At 36.5% G+C, this 14443-nt stretch overlaps 1 protein-coding gene across 2 annotated transcripts in view; it reads right to left on the reverse strand.

Moving 5' to 3' along the window:
- NHLRC2 (NHL repeat containing 2) overlaps nucleotides 1–14443 on the reverse strand; it is a 43685-nt gene that overhangs the window by 13660 nt on the left and 15582 nt on the right. For both annotated transcript variants that reach the window (XM_064269284.1, XM_023546694.2), the window contains 3 exons: nucleotides 9013–9134; nucleotides 6530–6659; nucleotides 859–958 (listed from right to left, as the gene is read on the reverse strand). In XM_064269284.1, coding sequence (XP_064125354.1) covers nucleotides 859–958; nucleotides 6530–6659; nucleotides 9013–9134 — 352 coding nt within the window. The remainder of the gene's footprint in view (nucleotides 1–858; nucleotides 959–6529; nucleotides 6660–9012; nucleotides 9135–14443) is intronic.

The following is a 14443-nucleotide window of genomic DNA, read 5'->3' on the forward strand; positions in this document are numbered from 1 at the left end:
GAAATGACCAGCACTTCTTTTCTATGGTTTTTTGACAGTCTCTATGGTCATGGCTTTCAGTCATTTATTCAACAAACCCTTACTGAGTTCTACTATGTACCGGACACTGTGCTAGAAACAGGGGACACAAAAACGGATTAAGGGAAGGTCCTTTCCTGTAAGAGGCTGTCTAGTAGGAAAAAACACTATGTAAACAAATAAGTGCAACCAAGGGGAGAAAGAAAGAGAGTGAGGGAGACAGCATGCCAGAGAGACTGAGAAAAGAGAGAGGGAGAGTTGATCAGTGCAGTGACATAACAATATACCGGGTATATAGTGAGGTCACAGAGAAGAGTATGGTCTGTCCTACATATTTTGATATAATGACCTGGTCTTTGGAACTTGATCATGTCGGTAAGCGAGGAGTGGGTGTATTTCCACTCCTCTTTCTGGATGCTCAGTAGCTTGTTCTTCCTAGGCCCCTTGAAGTTAGGTGTGGCCATGATACTTGCTTTGGCTGATGAAAGGTACTTCTGAGCAGACACTTTAAGGGCCTCCCTTTTCTCTATCTCTCTGCCAGGATGACTGAAAAAGCTCCAGATGGTGGCTGCTTCATCAGCCTAGAGAGCAGAGTAGTGCCCTCCAGCAAATCTATGTGAGTAAGCTAGGAATAAACCTTGTTGTTTGAAGCCACCGAGAACCCGGGCTGTTCGTTATGGCAGTATAGCCTAACCTATCCTGACTAGCACAGTGGGTGCTGCTAGGATGGGAACTTTCAGAAAGGGAATTCTGTGAACTCCAAATAGTGAAGTAGTGCTCTGTGGTTAAAGCACCAGGTGAAGATCTTTCATTAACTCAAAGACGGATGTTGCCACTTACTTTTTCTTTGGTAGTTTACCAGAGTCCAACAGAAGTGCCCATATCTGATGAGTCCCTGCCATGGCGATCCACAGAATATCATTTCTCTGAATCTCTGAACCTTAATCAAAATATAGTAGTTATTAGAAACATATCTGGTAAATATAAACACTCAAACTGTTTCAGAAATTTAAATTCCGAAAAGGCAGCAATATGTTTATAAATCATCTAATGGGGAAAATAAAAATATTAGCAATGCTTTAAGTTGTTTTTGAAATTTTCCTTGTGAAAAATTAACTTCATTAGACTTGTAATTTTATGTGTAAGAATTTCAAGGCAAAAGCATCAGTATTAAGTCTGAGCACTTGGTTGGTCTTTTTGTGTTTGCTTATTTCCTTTTAAGCCTTGAACAGCAAGAAAAAGTACAGGAGCCAGGTGTCTGGGATTCTAGGTGATGATGATGATGGTAATAATGATAACCACCCAGAACACTTTCTATGTATAAGGCACTAAGCTAAGCACTTTACATGGATCATTTTCCTTAAATAGCAACCTTTAGAAGTTTTATAATAATCATCTCCATTTTACAAACAAATACAAAGAGGTTAAATAATGTGCTAACATTCACACAACTAGTAAGTAAAAGATAGATCTGGATGGTGAACTCATCTATGAATTTGACTCCAGGTTATGAGTATTATGATTGGAATGAAAGAACTACAGAAGTGAGCTCGTGCTCTTCTGCCCAATTCTCCGTTCGCCCCTTCTGTTCTTCCTCCCTCTGCCTCTCCTGCAGGGACTTAACTCTGGCATCAAGTACTTAAATGTATTTCCATGTGTAATCAGAAATCAACTAAGATCGAATCAAAGTAATCATAGCTTCCCACTCTGGAATGTGTAGCCCAGTTCACCTCTTCTGTCCTTCCCTCCCCATGTTGAGTCAAGTTGGCTCTGACTCATGGCGATCTTGTGTGTAACAGAACAAAACGTTGCCCAACCCTGTGCCATATTCATGATCAGTGGTATGCTGGAGCTTATTGTCGTGGCTATTGTGTCAATCCATCCCATTGAGGCTTTCTCTCATTTTCAGTGGACCATATTATAAAAGTCCTTAAAATACGACCCTAAAAGTTTGGCTGTTATTCTCCAAGACAGTAGGAGCTATGGGAGCTTTTTAGAATGCAAGTAATCTCATCAGAATCATGCTTAAGGCAGTTGATTAAAAATATATATATATATCAGACTTTCGTTCTCATGAAAGATGAACCATTTTTTATTGGTGTGGTCATATCAGCTAGGACTGACTCTTGAATAATCTGGAGACTCTATGCTTGTGAGGAGTCCCTGGGTGATGTAAGCGGTTAGTGTGCTTGGCTACTAACTGAAAGGTTGGAAGTCTGAGTCAGGGCTTTGAACCAGTTCATTTTGGTTCTGCCCCTGCTGAGAATTTGCATTTCCATCCCAGATATACTGAATCAGAATCTACATTTTAACAAGATCTGTAAGAATCACCGGACTCGAAGACACCTAACAACAAGAATCACTCAGGGATCTTGTTAAAATGTCAATACTGATTCAGTATATCTGAGGCAGAAACACAAATTCTCAGCAGGTGGCCCAATCAGAAAAAAGCAGTATGAAGCCCTGGTTTGAGTCCACACAGAGGTGCCTTGGAAGAAAGGCCTGATGACCTACTTCTGAAAATCTGCCACTGAAAAACCTATGGAGCACAGTTCTACTCTGACACACAGGGGTTCGCCATGAGTAAGAGCTAACTCAAGAGCAACTGGTTTTAATCTGACTAAAAAAAATCTCATCAACACCAAGTGTCAATGTGATAAGACAGCATAAGAATCTCCTCTCAAATTTTAGGTATAAAAATACTATAATTCTTTTCATTTAAAAAAATACACTAATGACATCGCATAAAATATTTCTCAAAAAATGTCTACAACATACGATTACTTTAAAAAGGATAACTATTTCAATGGTATTTCATAGCATATTAATGGAAGTGAGAGAAACCTAGTATCTAAGCACTGTAGATTATCATGTTAGCATGCTAAACAGCTGGATTTCAACCTTAAAGGTTGTGTGAGAATAGTTAAACTTCTATCTAGGGAAAATGATGATTAATGGGTCAAGGAAGGTTAATGGGATTGGGACATATTATCCTTTCTATAAATGAATCTAAATCAGGTAAAATCTAAAGTACTGGGAGACTGGCAGGATTTTGACCTTTGTGATAAAAAACAACCAAAAAAAAAAAAAGCTCTCAGGTGATTCTTAGGCATATGAGAAGAATTAGCACAGGCTGACCTAATACACATTTTGGCAATATGACAAAGTTTCTGCTAAAAAATGAATTTATAGCAGTTCGTAATTATTTTCAGTGCATTATGAAGTTCTGACAACATTTAGAGCAATAATCAAAAAGAAGAATGAATCACTTTTGTAACAATCACTTTAGATTCATTATTTTTACGTTCTTATCCTGAAATGGCACAATTAGGATAAATATTCAGGTGCAATTTAAAATATATACCCACATACATTTATCTATTACAGGTGTATTTTTAACAATCAGAAGTATTTCCAAGTTCCCTTCCCCAATCCCTTCTTGATGTTTATTAAACTGGGTCCCTTGGTAGGAGATACATATATATTCAACTTGTAATTGTCCTTGTAATTTTTTATTCCCTTTACCTAATCTTTTTTTTTTGTTACCTAATCTATTTTATTTCTAATACTTGTTGTTTATATATTAATGCTTACAGCTTTTTAATTAAATATGCAAACCAAAGGACACATGTATAAGTTTAAACAATAGTAACTGAACACCCACGTGCATACCACCCAGTTTAAGACATTATTTGAAACCCCTATGCATCCCCCTATGATCATATCCCTCTCTTCTTCACAGAAAGAGTTGCCTGTTCAAAATTTGTGTTTTTCACTATTTTACTTTTTAATTTTACCATGTCTGAATGGATCACTCAACTTGTATTTAGTCATCATGCCTGCCATTGCACTTTCTATAAAATAAATCATATTATAAATTTCTTCACTATCTTACTTTTTTCAGATACTTTTTTTTCTTTTAGCCAGTATTCTGAAAGGCACTGAGCTTAAGTACATTCAAGATTACTCTTCCTGCCAAATACCTGGAATGAAGATATTTTAAGTTGCAAGTTAAATGTGGAGCCATATGCTTTTAATCTGTTGAGCTGAGTGAGGTAGGACTTATTTCCTTCATTGAAAGCCGAGGAGCTTAATAAAGATACAAGTCTCGAACAGCATGGTACTCCACGTGGAAGCTCAGGGAGTACTTATCAATAGAGCCCAGATTTTCCCTGGAAAGAATTCTGAGTGCACTCTGAATACAGAGTTAAACAATCAGAAATTCCATGCCATAAAATATGACTGAAAAAATAGTAACCTAGAAAAATTTTAAATCACCCTTTGGCCATTAAATAAATCCAATTTACTAAAGAATTCAGTAAAGTACATCTGGTTCTTAAGCAATGTAAATTCTGATGTATATAAGATTGAATTGGTCTTAATTCTTCATTACTCTGTAGTAATACAGTAAAACTTGTGAAAGCTGGAAACTATGTAAAGCAGAAATTTGTCAGAGAAGGAAAACTCAAAATATTTTTTATCAAAAGGAGAGATGGAAAAGTGGCAAGAGTGTACCCTGTCAGAGGTAGAAAACTTTTGAGACCTGGAAAAATGAGGCAGCATCGGCATGTTGTATCATACATCCACATCCTTGCCATGGCCTCATCATTTAAACTTGGTTATTTATTTGCTTTAATAATAGTACATAGGCCCACATGACATGAGCAAAGGCTTCAAATGTGTGTAACCAGGCTTACTCTCTTGTGCTCCTGCCTTTTGCCAAGGGAACATGCCTTAAACAGCTACTGGTCCAAGGAGGATGAGAAACACATGGAGCAGATCTGAATCCAACAACCTGCCTGGAGTTATGCCCAGGCTACCTCAGCCATGACCAGCTGAACCCCAACCCAGTAGGTGAGTGAGAAGGAAAGGTCTTGATGTGTATTAGTTTTGGGATGATTTCTTATGCGGCATTATTGTGGTAACTGCTGACAGGTACAGTAAATACAGGCTGTAAGTTGCAAAATGTAAATATCCATAACTAAATTGCTATAAAGACTATTAGCTATAAGTCACTAGGGGATATTAGGGCAGAATTTTCTTTTTTCCTTGAGAGGGGGCAACAGAATACCAAAGTAACAATTCTCACCCACTCTGACTATTTTGGAGCCCTGGTGGCACAATCGTTAAGAGCTTGGCTGCAAAACAAAAGGCTGGTGTGTTCGAACCCACCAGCCACTCCTTGGAAATTCTATGGGGCAGTTCTATTCTGTGCTATAGGGTCACTATGAGTCAGAATCAACTCAATGGCAGCGGGTTTGGTTCGATTTCGGTCAACTATTTCACTTATATGTTCCAGACTGTTTTTTCATCTGTAAGATTTATGCTTAAATAGTTCAGTGGTATACCACAGGTAGGGTGATAGGAGTGGCAGGTCCTGGTGGGGAGAAATACTTTCAACTCTGAAGTTTTTAGAATTGCTAGTACATGGTAATAGAAATCAGATTGAGGTTTAATTGATCTTATTACTGTTTTTAATTCTCTACATAGACTGTATCTGTTTATTTCCTACCTGGGATGCACTGCTCCCACTGCCACCCTCCATGCCCCTTTGGTGAGCAACTGAAAAAACCCAGCATTATTCAGAACACAGAATTCCAAAGATGGAATTCTCAAAACTTAACTTACACAAAATACCTGAATTAACTATATAAAGTTCAGGTAGTACTAGAAATTCATTATTTTATGGATATTAAAAGCCTGATAAAAATTAATCAGAATGAAAAAAATTAAGGTCTTTGAATTATAACAAAATTGGTATCATAATAGAAGAATTATCTCAAAGGTAAAGCCATTCATCTAAGCTGGTGCTTATTCACTGTTCAAATACATTAAGACAATATAAACCATTTAGTCCCAAATTCCATTTTCAATGTATTATACTAACTTTCTTGATTCATTAACCTGGTTATAGATCTGTAGATAGCTACCGCAGTATTGCTGAGGGCCCGTGAAAAATAAGAGCACAAATCCTCCCGGACTGTCTTTTACTCAATTAATAAAGGTAGTAAAGATTACAAAGATAAGTCTCAATCATTACCAATATCTACATAATTCGGTAAGTTAGTTGTTTTTTTTTTTTAATTGCTGAAATGCAGCTGTCATTTCAATACAAATTCTACAAATCAGAATAACTAAGGACATCGTTATATGGCAGTTCATGAACAACTTCTGTAGTTCTGAAACTATAATTCTTTCAAAGTAAGGGATATTTAGAATGACATTAAATAGAAGCTGAACTAAGATGAAATTCTTTGAATTACTATCTTGTATATAAAATTTTTTTATATAAAATATAACATGTAATGTCATATATAATATACATTCTCTGTTGTATATATTACTGTTGTCTTTAATTTGTTTTAACAAAATTAACAAATCCCAACCTACAAGTATAAGAGTATGAAATAACTAAAAATAAAAACAATCAAAATGAATGTCTCAAGAAAATTTTTAAAATCTTACTTTGATTAAGAAGTTCACTTATATTTCGTACTAAAAGTTTACATACCTGATGTTCCCAAAACTACATCCCAAGGGGAACTAATGGGTTGTTGTTCTCCTTTGGCTCCACCTTCTTTATCTGTCCCTTGAATTCCAATGCCAGCTACAGTGCTCACGATCTCGGCTTCTAGGTCAATCTATAGATTTAATTAATGTTTTATGCAATGCGTGCTACTTTTGCTTTTTTTCTTTGGTATGTATGTGAATATTTCCAATAAGAATACATATATTTGCAACATAGTGTTTTTAGAAAAAGGCTCCTCAACTGTAGGGTAGATTTCTTGTTATTTAAATTCACACAACCAGGTCTCTCTCATAACCTTGCCTGTCCACTTTCCCACTTGCCTCTACCACCACTGGTGTTCATCTCATGTTAACTATAAAATATTTTAGAAGGAAGTGGAAATCTGAAATTTTACAATACCACCAAGCAAAATGCATGTTTCATAAAAGTATATATATTTCAATTACGTTTGGCATAACAAAACAACAACTATAGTAGGCAGCAACAAAAAACTTGGGGGGAGGGTAATCTGATTTCCAAAGTTGCTATAATATTCAAAATCCTGGTTTTGAAAAAAAGAAAAAAAAATTACAAGGCATTCAAAGAACGAAAGTACAGCCCATTCACTAGGGGAGAAAAAGTAACAGAAATTGTATCTTGAGGGAGCCCAAACATTGAACTTACCTAGACAAAGACTTTAAATCAACTATTTAAAATATGCTCAAAGACATAAAGGAAATCATGTACAAAGAACTAAAAGAAACCATGCAAACATGATCCTTTCATATGCTGTCTACAAGAGCTTTACTTTAGAGCCAAAGACGTAGCTATAATAATGGAAAAATATATTCCATGCAAACGGTAACCAAAACATAGCTGGAATGGCTAAACAAATACCAGACGAAATACACTTTAAGACAAAAATTATAATGAGAGACAAGAAGGACATCATATAATGATAAAAGGGTCAATCCATCAAGAAGTTATTATATATATATACACACACACGCACACACACACACACACACTTAACAACAGAGTCCCAAAATAAATGAAGCAAAAATTGATAAACTTGAAACAAACAGGTACACAATAATAGTTAGATTTCAACATCCCACTTTCAATAATGGATGGAACACCTAGACAAAAGATAAACAACAACAGAAGACCCGAACAACACTATATACCATGAGTCAGAGTCGACAGCAATGGGTTTGGTCATTTATTTACTTGTTTTATACACCGACCAGACCTAACAGACACAGAGCACACACCACACTAAAACAGAGAACACATACTCAAGTGCACATGCACCATTCTCCAGGACGGACCGCATGTTAGGGCATAAAAGAAATCTCAGTGAATTTAAAAAGCATAAAATCATACAAAGTATTGTCTCCAACCACAATGGAATGAAACTAGAAATCAATAACAAGGAAAACTGGGAATTACTCACTTTTAAACAACCAATGAGTCAAAGAAATCACAGGAAAAATAGAAAATAATTGGAATGAATGAAAATGAAAATGCAGCTCATGAAAAATCATGGGATCCAGGGAATGCAGTGCTTAGAAGGAAATTTATAGCTATAAATGCCTATATTAAAAAATAAGAAAGATCTCAAACCAACAGCCCAATCTTTTACCTTTCAGAACTAGAAAATGAAGAGCAAACTAAACCCAAAGTAAGAAGGAAATAATAAAGATTAAAGGAAAGAGAGACTAGAAAAATGATAAAGAGAATCAATGAAACCAAAAGTTGGCTCTTTGAAAAGATCACTGAAATTGATAAACCTTTTAGCTAGACAGACTAGGAAAAAAGAGAGAAGACTAAAATTACTAAAATGCGACATAAAAGAGGCAACATAACTTACAGATATAAAAAGGATTTAAGAGAATACTGTGAACAATTACATGTTGACAAATTAGATAATCAAGATGAAATGGACACATTTCTAGAAACACACAAACTACCAAAACTGACTCACACAGAAAATCCGAACAGGTCAATAACCAGTGGAGATTAAATCACTAATCAAACACCTTCTAACAAAGCAAAGCCCAAATCCAGGTGGCTTCACTCGTGAATTCTACCAAACACTTACAGAATTAACACCAACCCTTCTCAAATTTTTCCAAAAAAAGGAAAAGAAATAAATCATAGAGAAAGAAAGTAAGGGTTGCCTAGGTCTGGGAGTAGGCAGGAATGGGGGCTAACTGTAATTGGGCATGAGGGTTCCCGTTGAGGAGCACTGGATGACTGGGCAAACGCGTGTGAATCAAAGGATTTAAAAAATTTACAACTACAGGCTTGACACCGAAAAACAAGATATTTATGAGTTACACTAAAGCTAATGACTCTGGAAAAAGCTGAATGAAGATGTTTTGTGATAGCTATCATTACTCTAACTTCGAATATTTAATGTAGCAAATATCACTTTTTCTGATTAGAAGTACTATAACTTCTAATTTCAAATGGAAAATTACCTTTCTTATAAGGTGGTTTTCAGTATCTGCCACGTATATCACATTATTCATTATGGCTACACCCTGTGGCGAATTAAAAGTTGACTCTGAAAATGTTCCATCTTTTCTTCCAGGGTTAGGTCCTAAAAGGCAATACAAAAAATTTCACACTCAAAGAGTAATCACACAAAAAAATCAAAGATTTGTACTTAATGCTGGGGTTTTAATATAAATAACATGATACTTCTATCTAAAAACTGTTTCCCAAGAGACCTATTTTTCTCAAACGTGACTTTTACTGTAATGATAGGGCTTACTGTATAACGGTTACTGGTGCGCTTAAGTGTTGTTGTTAGGTGCCGTCAAGTTGGTTCTGACTCATAAGGATCCTATGTACAACAGAAGTAAAAACTGCCTGGTCCTGCTCCATCCTCACAATCATTGTTATGTCTGAGCCAATTGTTGCAGCCACTTTGCCGATATCTCATTGAGAGTCTTCCTCTTTTTTGCTGACCCTCTACTTTACCAAGCATCATGTCCCTCTCCAGGAACTAGTCCCTCCTGATAACATGTCCAAAGTACATGAGACAAAGTCTCGCCATCCTCGCTTTCAAGGGGCACTCTGACTGTACTTCTTCCAAGACAGAATTATTTGTTCTTCTGGCAGTCCATGGTATATTCAATATTCTTCACGAACACCATAATTCAAAGGCATCAATGCTTCTTCAGCCTTCCTTATTCATAGTCCAGCTTTCACATGCATATGAGGTGATTGAAAGTATCGTAGCTTGGGTCAGGAGCATCTTAGTCTTCAAAGTGACATCTTTGCTTTTTAACAATTTAAAGAGGTCTTTGCAGCAGATTTGCCCAATGCAATATGTCATTTGATTTCCTGACTGCTGCTTCCATGGGTGCTGACTGTGGATCCAGGTAAAATGAAATCCTTGACAACGTCAATCTTTTCTCCATTTATCATGATGTTGCATATTGCTCCAGTTGTGAAGATTTTTGTTTTTATGATGAGATGCAATCCACACTGAAGGCAGCGTTCTTTATTTTGACCAGTAAGTGCTTCAAGTCTTGACTTTCAGCAAGGACGGCTGTGTCATCTGCATATTACAGATTGTTTATGAGTCTTCTACCAATCCTGATGCCACATTCTTCATATAGTCCAGTTTCTCAGATTATTTGCTCGGCATACGTATTGAATACATATGGTGAGGCACACTTTTCTTGATTTTAAAACACGCAGTATTCCCTTGTTCTCTTCGAATGATTGCCTCTTGGTCTATGTACAGCTTCCCCATAAGCACAATTAAGTGTTCTAGAATTCCCATTCTTCACAATGTTATCCATAATTTGTTAAGATCCACAAAGTCAAATGCCTTTGCATAGTCCATAAGACACAGGCAAACATCTTTCTGGTACTCTCTGCTTTCAGCCAGGATCCATCTGACATCAGCAATGATATCCCTGGTTTCACATCCTCTTCTGAACCCAGCTTGAATTTCTGGCAGTTCCCTGTCGATATACTGCTGCAACTGCTTTTGAATGATCTTCAGTAAAATGTTACCTGCATGTGGTATTAATGATACTGTTCCATAATTTCTGCATTCTGTTGGATCACCTTTGTTTGGAATGGGCACAAATATGGAAGAGTGCAGTTGGTTGGCCAGGTAGCTGTCTTCGAGATTTCTTGGCATAAACAAGTGAGCACCTCCAGCGCTACATCAGTTTGCTGAAACATCTCAATTGGTATCCTATCAGTTCCTGGAGTCTTTTTCACTAATGCCTTCCGTGCAGCTTGAACTACTTCCTTCAGTACCATTGGTTCTTGATCATATGCTACCTCCTGAAATGGCTGACTCTTGACCGATTCTTTTTGGTACAGTGTCTGTGTAATCCTTCCATCTGCTTTTGAGGCTTCCTGCGTTGTTCAGTATTTTGCCCGTAATATCCTTCAATACTGCAACTCGAGGCTTGAATTTTTGATTCAGCTCTTTCAGCATGAGAACTGCCAGGTGTGTTCTTCCGTTTTGGTTTTCTGACTCTAGGTCTTTGCATATTTCATTATAATACTCTGTCTTCTTGAGCTGCCTTTTGAAATCTTCTGATCAGACCTTTCACTTCATTTCTTCCTTTTGTTTTAGCTACTCTATGTTCAACAGCAAGTTTCAGAGTCTCTTCTGACATCCAGTTTCATCTTTTCTGTCTTTTTAATGATCTTTTGCTTTCTTCATGTATGATGTCCTTCCATAACTTGTCTGGTCTTCAGTAATTAATGTTCAATGTGTCAAATCTATTCTTGCAATGGTTTCCAAACTCAGGTGGAATATACTGAAGGTTGTACCTTGGTTCTCGTGGACTTGTTCTAATTTTGTTCAGCTTCAACTTGAACTTGCATATGAGCAATTGATGGTTTGTTCCACAGTCGGCCCCTGGCCTTGTTCTGATGATATTAAACTTTTCCATTGTCTCTTTCCACAGATGTGGTCGATTGATTCTTGTATTATCTATCTGGTGAAGGCCACGTGTATAGTCGCCATTCATGTTGTTGAAGAAGGTATTTGCAATGAACAAGTCGTTGGTCTTGCAAAATTCTATCGTGCAATCTCCAAACTTTTTAACACCAAGGCCACGTTTTCAAACTACTGATTGTTCTTTGTTTCCAACTTTTGCATTCCAATCACCAGTAATCATCAATGCATCTTGATTGCATGTTTGATCAATTTCAGATTGCAGAAATTGGTAAAAACTTCAATTTCCTCATCTTTGGCATTAGTGGTTGCTAAGTAAATTTGAGTAATACTCATATTAACTGATCTTCCTCGCAGGCGTATGGATATCCTATCAATAACAGTGGTTTTTGAAATGTTCTTTTTGACAATGAATGCAATGCCAACCCTCTTCAATTTGTCATTCCTTGCACAGTAGACCATATGACTGTCCAGTACAAAATGGCCAATACCAGTCCATTTTAGCTCACTAATGTCTAAAAAAAAAAAAAAAAATTTTTTTCTAGGAGATTGATTTTTACATGTTCCATTTTCTGATGACTTGCATTTTTCCTAGATTCATACTTTGTATTTTCCATGTTTCAATTATTAATGGATGTTTGCAGCTGTTTCTTCTAATTGAGTCATGCCACATCAGCAAATGAAGATCCTGAAAGTTTGACTCTATTTTGAGGAGGTAGCTCTTCCCCGTAGTCTTTCGAGTGGTTTCCAACCTGAGGGGCTCATCTTTTGGCACTGTATCAGACAATATTTTGCTGCTATTCGTAAGGTTTTCACTGGTCATTTTCTTTTCAGAAGTAGACTGCCACGTCCTTCTTCCTAGTCTCTTAGTGCACTTCAGTACAGTATATCATAAGAAAATAAATTTTAAAGCATCTTAATTACCTATTATCTAGACCAGAAAGAGGTAAAAATAATTTTAATCTCTCAGCATCTAGATGAATGATTTTTTAACTATTTTGCAAGATATACTTATTTGATAATACAGTTAAAGTTATGAACTCTCTCCCCAGAAAAATACACATGCCCATAAAATGCTGCAAACAATTTCAAGGGGCTCCTGGATCCTCTGAAGGCCATGCATGCATTTCTTAAAAAGTCCAAGGACCCCAGATTAAGAATCCCTCATATCTACTATTTCGCTTTGCCACAAAGCTCTATAACATCTCACACATACTTTAAGAAAGGATGGTCTAGACAGAATATGATTCTGGTCTAATGGCCTGCTTCTCTGCTTTTGTAATACATGTGGAGTTTCAGGGGTGAAGAGTATATTACAAAATATAAGCAACTGTTATTGCTGTGACCAGAGGACAAGCCATTTAAAGCCTCTAAGCCAGCATTCCCAAACTATGCTCTGCACAATCCTATTGTCCCAGGTGTTAGTTAAGAGTGGTAGAATAATGCAGTGGCTAAAAAAAAAAAAAAAAATTTTTTTTTTTTTTTTATTGTTATCTGGTGCTGTTGAGTCAATTTCAACTCATAGCAACCTCACGTGAAAGAGCAGAACTGCCCCGGAGGATTTTCTTGGCTGTAATCTTTATGCTAGGTCTTTCTCCTGCGGAGCTGCTGGGTGTGTTCGAACAGCCAATCTTTCGGTTAGCAGCCAAGCACTGTTTGCTATAAATATGAATTCTAGAGCCCAGCAGACTTAGTTTAAATTCTAGCTCTCTTCTTCTTAGATTATTTGTATCAGTTTCCTCTTCTGTAAAATGGGACCAATAATAGCACCTACCTCAGAATACTGTGAAAACTGCATGTGTTAATACATGAAAAGTACTTAGAATAGTACCAAGCATACGGCAGGCACTACGCAAATACTTGCTATGATTATTATTACTGTTGATGTTATTGATGGGAATTCCTGGGGGGGGGGGCGGAATTCCCTACGGTCACTTCGAATTGGAAAATAGTGTGTATTATACCCGCCCCCGGACATTCATGAGGCATATTAGAAGAGTAAAAGACTTGAGAAGTCCTTTGACACCCTAACAACAACAGAATCTGTTAAATCACATCAAATCAGTGTTTTCCAAATGTATTTGATCAAGGAATTCATTTAAAAAAACCCTGAAAAATAGCTGTTAATATATCACAAGATAACAGTACTCCTAGAAACATGGTTTGGGAAATGTAGCTTGCTGCTGGTTTATCTGTTTAACAAAGAATATTCTCCTACACTACTTTGAAAATTATAGAATCTATTAAAAACCCTTTTAAACCATTATAATTCAAGCTTCTACAACAGACACGTTTTGAGTAAGAACTCTCTTAACTGCCTGTCATAAATCAAAATAACAAGTAGCCTAAATAAAACAAGCAACACAAAACAAATACGCATACTGTAACTGCAACAACAAAGCTAACCTTTGTTAGAACCAGAGACATAAAAAATTCAAGAGCTAAGGGAATAGTATCCTGGCATGCTAAGAACAGCATGAGGGCTTATGAATATGATTAACTTATTTCCATTAGGAATTCTCATATCCCTACTGTAGGTACTAACACAGCATGTATTATGAAAGGATGGCTGCAAAAGGTGAATTGTTCTTCTCTTTGACTGATATGCTAGATGCCAGTTCAGCCTCGGCACGCAGGATTAATTAAAAAAAAATAGAGTGTACTTAATAGATTTTATTAATTATGTACTTGCAAATAAGAACCCTTTTTAGTTCTGAGACCAGGGAGATACAAACAAAATGATCCATGCTTGCATGATACCTATTTTGCTACCTGAAGGGATGGATCCAGAGGATGCTGAAGTTCTTATGGAAGAAAAGGAAAGTAAAGTTATGTGTAAATCCTAGCTTACTTATTTTATAATCTAAATCTCAAGTTCCTGGGGTACAATAAGGTTTTGAAAAGATATGGCTATATTTTGATGAAACATAAAATATAATACTTCCATTTAAAATGTCTGAAATCCAGAAAGTATG

This window comes from Loxodonta africana, chromosome 16 (genome assembly GCF_030014295.1).
Source record: "Loxodonta africana isolate mLoxAfr1 chromosome 16, mLoxAfr1.hap2, whole genome shotgun sequence".
Taxonomy (NCBI): Eukaryota; Metazoa; Chordata; class Mammalia; order Proboscidea; family Elephantidae; genus Loxodonta; species Loxodonta africana.